Below are 2,989 nucleotides of genomic sequence, written 5' to 3' on the forward strand. Positions count from 1 at the left end.
TTCGTAGAAAGCTTTGTAGATCTGCAAATGAAATGGAGTAAATGAAATAGTGTTCCATCCAGCAACGGAACTTATTGTAATCAGTTTGGTTAGCATACAATATTTACCTACATATGTTGTTTAATTTAGCATCTTCTGTGCATAACTAGTACATGGGAGCACATGTATGGCCCTTGGCCTTTATGCACAGTGCTGATAATTCCATCTACGAGTAGAGTCGAGAAGGACTGCCATTGATTTGCATTTGCACAGCTCATTAAGGATTCACACAAGCAACGAGCATCCACCACACACACTCATCCACACACATAAATAATCAAAATGTTCGGAGTATTTCGACATCGAAAATTTGCACATCGATAGGCGAAAGCTGCGGGCCATGTCTGTCCTGTTACTGCTCCTCCTGTCTGACAAATTCAACTTGACTCAATCGGCAATTAATGCCACTCGGATGTGTCTAGGCCTAGTCTTTCATGATTTAAGATATGGCGCACATATGGCAAAGAATCGCTCGCTCATTAATAATCGGGGCAAATCGTTCATACATCACTCATATGTCATGTTGGCTCATTCATTCATCAAAGACAAACGAACCGAACGTCTTGTCTTTTGGAGCAGCGCGCCCTGTGCGTGACGGGGATCTTGAGTGCTGGAACTGGAACTGGAACTGGGACAGCCCACCAATGCCACTGACAGGCTGTCTAATCTATGTCTTTGGAGGGTGTGCATTCCCGCCCAAGTTGCTCCCTTATTTGCGGTATCAATCACAATGTTAATCTGGAGGTTTAAGTGGGATTATGTGGGTGGGACTCAAAGGGTTTAGACACTTACCACCCACCCAATCGGTCTGACTGATTGCCCAAGTATTTAGTAGGAAAATAGATGTAAGTATAAGGGAGTTAGGGAAAGGATATGCTATCCTTTTGAACCCGGTCCATAGCCAGTTAACGTAGCAAGGAAATATCTGATTGGTTTTGTTTTTAAACAGTATTTCCCATGTCGTTAAATGTCACTAAATTGTAATTGTTTTTGTCCTGGGTGCCCAAAATTTGATATCCATGTCCAAAAAACCAGCGCCCATACCAAAAACCCAGCCTCGTGCACCAGGTCCCCGAGGACAGGATACGAAGGCCAACAATGATCTATTCCTGAAGGAGGTCTTCACCGCCACGAACAAATGTCGGGGCCTGCACGGCTGTCCGGCGCTGACCATCAACAATGATCTCAACAAAGTTGCCCAGGAATGGGCCAATGTATGTACGGTTGCGATCCACCCAAAACTGCACTTCTAATATTTATCATTTCCCCTAGCATCTGCGCGATAAGAATGTGATGGAACACCGACCCAACCCCAAGTATGGGGAGAACATATTCCTCTCTGGCGGCATGGATGTGACGGGTGATCTGCCCGTGGACATGTGGTACCGCGAGATCAATGCCTACAACTTTGATAAGGCAGAGTTTACCCCGACATCGGGTCACTTCACGCAGCTCATTTGGAAGGGCTGCAAGGAGATGGGTTCGGGTGTAGCACGCAAGTGAGTTGCAGTCGATAAAGATGCCCGTGTTTCCCTTTAAAGAAATGAATACTTTTCCCGTAGAGCGGACAGAACTTGGGTGGTTTGCAACTACAATCCACCTGGCAATGTTGTGGGTCAATTCAAGGACAATGTGCCCAGGAAAATGAAGGAATAAAAGGTGCTTGGGCAGAGCCATAATAATAATTTGTTATAATAATAAAGACACATCCAGGACAAAAGAGCATTGAACGAAGTTATGGCCTATTTGTTGTGGGAAACTATTCCTTGGAGAGCTGATTCCACTTTTGGTATCCTTTGATCCCAAAGTGCCCTCTGCCCTCATTTAATTCCTAGAATTTGCTTGACTTCCCATCTCATGTGGCAGTTTGCAGCTGCTCTGGACATAGCCCTTTCAATCTATTATATTATTTTAGAATTTTTTCCTAGCAACTTCCACGTCAGCTGCGCCACCATGTCTTAATATTTCCACCTCCACTTCATTCTCTTGTAACATTCCTGTCCACGCTTATTAATTTAACTCTGCTCTTCTCTGTTTTCTTTTTGTAATTTTAATTTTTTTGCTATTTTTTTCTTTGCTTTTTGTTGAGAATTTCATGTCACACATCATTAATTTGACATTTTTGTCATAAATATCCTGCGAGGCGGACAGCGTACACTGCCACTGGCAGAGGGTGTTGCTCGAGTCACGGCGGTGTCAAGGCTAAATTATGGTAACAGCAGGTTCCAACCTCCATCCACCTCTGACATCTCAACAGCTGATGGACTGTCTGTCAGCTACGCAGGCGAAAATTAAAAGGAAAATTAAATTTTGCTTCATGAAGAACTTCATTTGGATTGTTTGCTGATTATCTTCTATTGATGGTGATTGCATTTTCTGCTATTTAATTGCTGGTTCTATTGTTGCTTTATGGCTTAAAGTTCAACACTTAATCGAGTGCCTTTATACGGAATCTACTCCAGCGAAAGCCACATCATACACCATCGAAATCAATTTGGTATTCCCGATGCTACAGAATTGATCTCTCACCCCTCAGCTGTGTCCTTCCCTGTTCCTGTCCCCTGTATCAATTTCCATTTAAACTTCAGCCAACTTCTGATGCATCCGCAACTTTGACTGTGAAAATCTCCGCTAAATCTGGTTAATTCCCGCACCCAGATTCGCACCATATTAAAGTTTTCGACCCCCCAGCAGCACGGCAGCAAGCGATAACTTTAAGCCGCCGTAGACGTAGTCGTAGTCGTAACCGTTAACCCAATAAACCGCTTTTAGGAGCGACAGTGTCAGGGCAAACGACTGTTCTCAGTTCCCATTGGCCTCAGTTTCACACCGTCAACAAGTGACAGGAAAACCAGCGCAAATACCCATAGATACACACACTCTCGACCACACACACACGCGCACTCACAGCGCTGGTCTCTGGCATCACGTCAAAGTTGGCCTGGCCTGG

At 44.4% G+C, this 2,989-nt stretch overlaps 1 protein-coding gene across 1 annotated transcript; it reads left to right on the forward strand.

The window, feature by feature from the left end:
• Nucleotides 1-1,023: 1,023 nt before the first annotated feature.
• LOC117581949 (Golgi-associated plant pathogenesis-related protein 1) lies at nucleotides 1,024-1,773 on the forward strand. The gene is made up of 3 exons (XM_034269432.1): nucleotides 1,024-1,253; nucleotides 1,312-1,538; nucleotides 1,602-1,773. Exons 1-3 carry the CDS (start codon nucleotides 1,059-1,061, stop codon nucleotides 1,693-1,695), a joined length of 516 nt encoding a protein of 171 aa, XP_034125323.1. The 5' UTR covers nucleotides 1,024-1,058; the 3' UTR covers nucleotides 1,696-1,773.
• Nucleotides 1,774-2,989: the final 1,216 nt, after the last annotated feature.

Source organism: Drosophila guanche, unplaced genomic scaffold (genome assembly GCF_900245975.1).
Source record: "Drosophila guanche unplaced genomic scaffold, DGUA_6, whole genome shotgun sequence".
NCBI classification, from domain to species: domain Eukaryota; kingdom Metazoa; phylum Arthropoda; class Insecta; order Diptera; family Drosophilidae; genus Drosophila; species Drosophila guanche.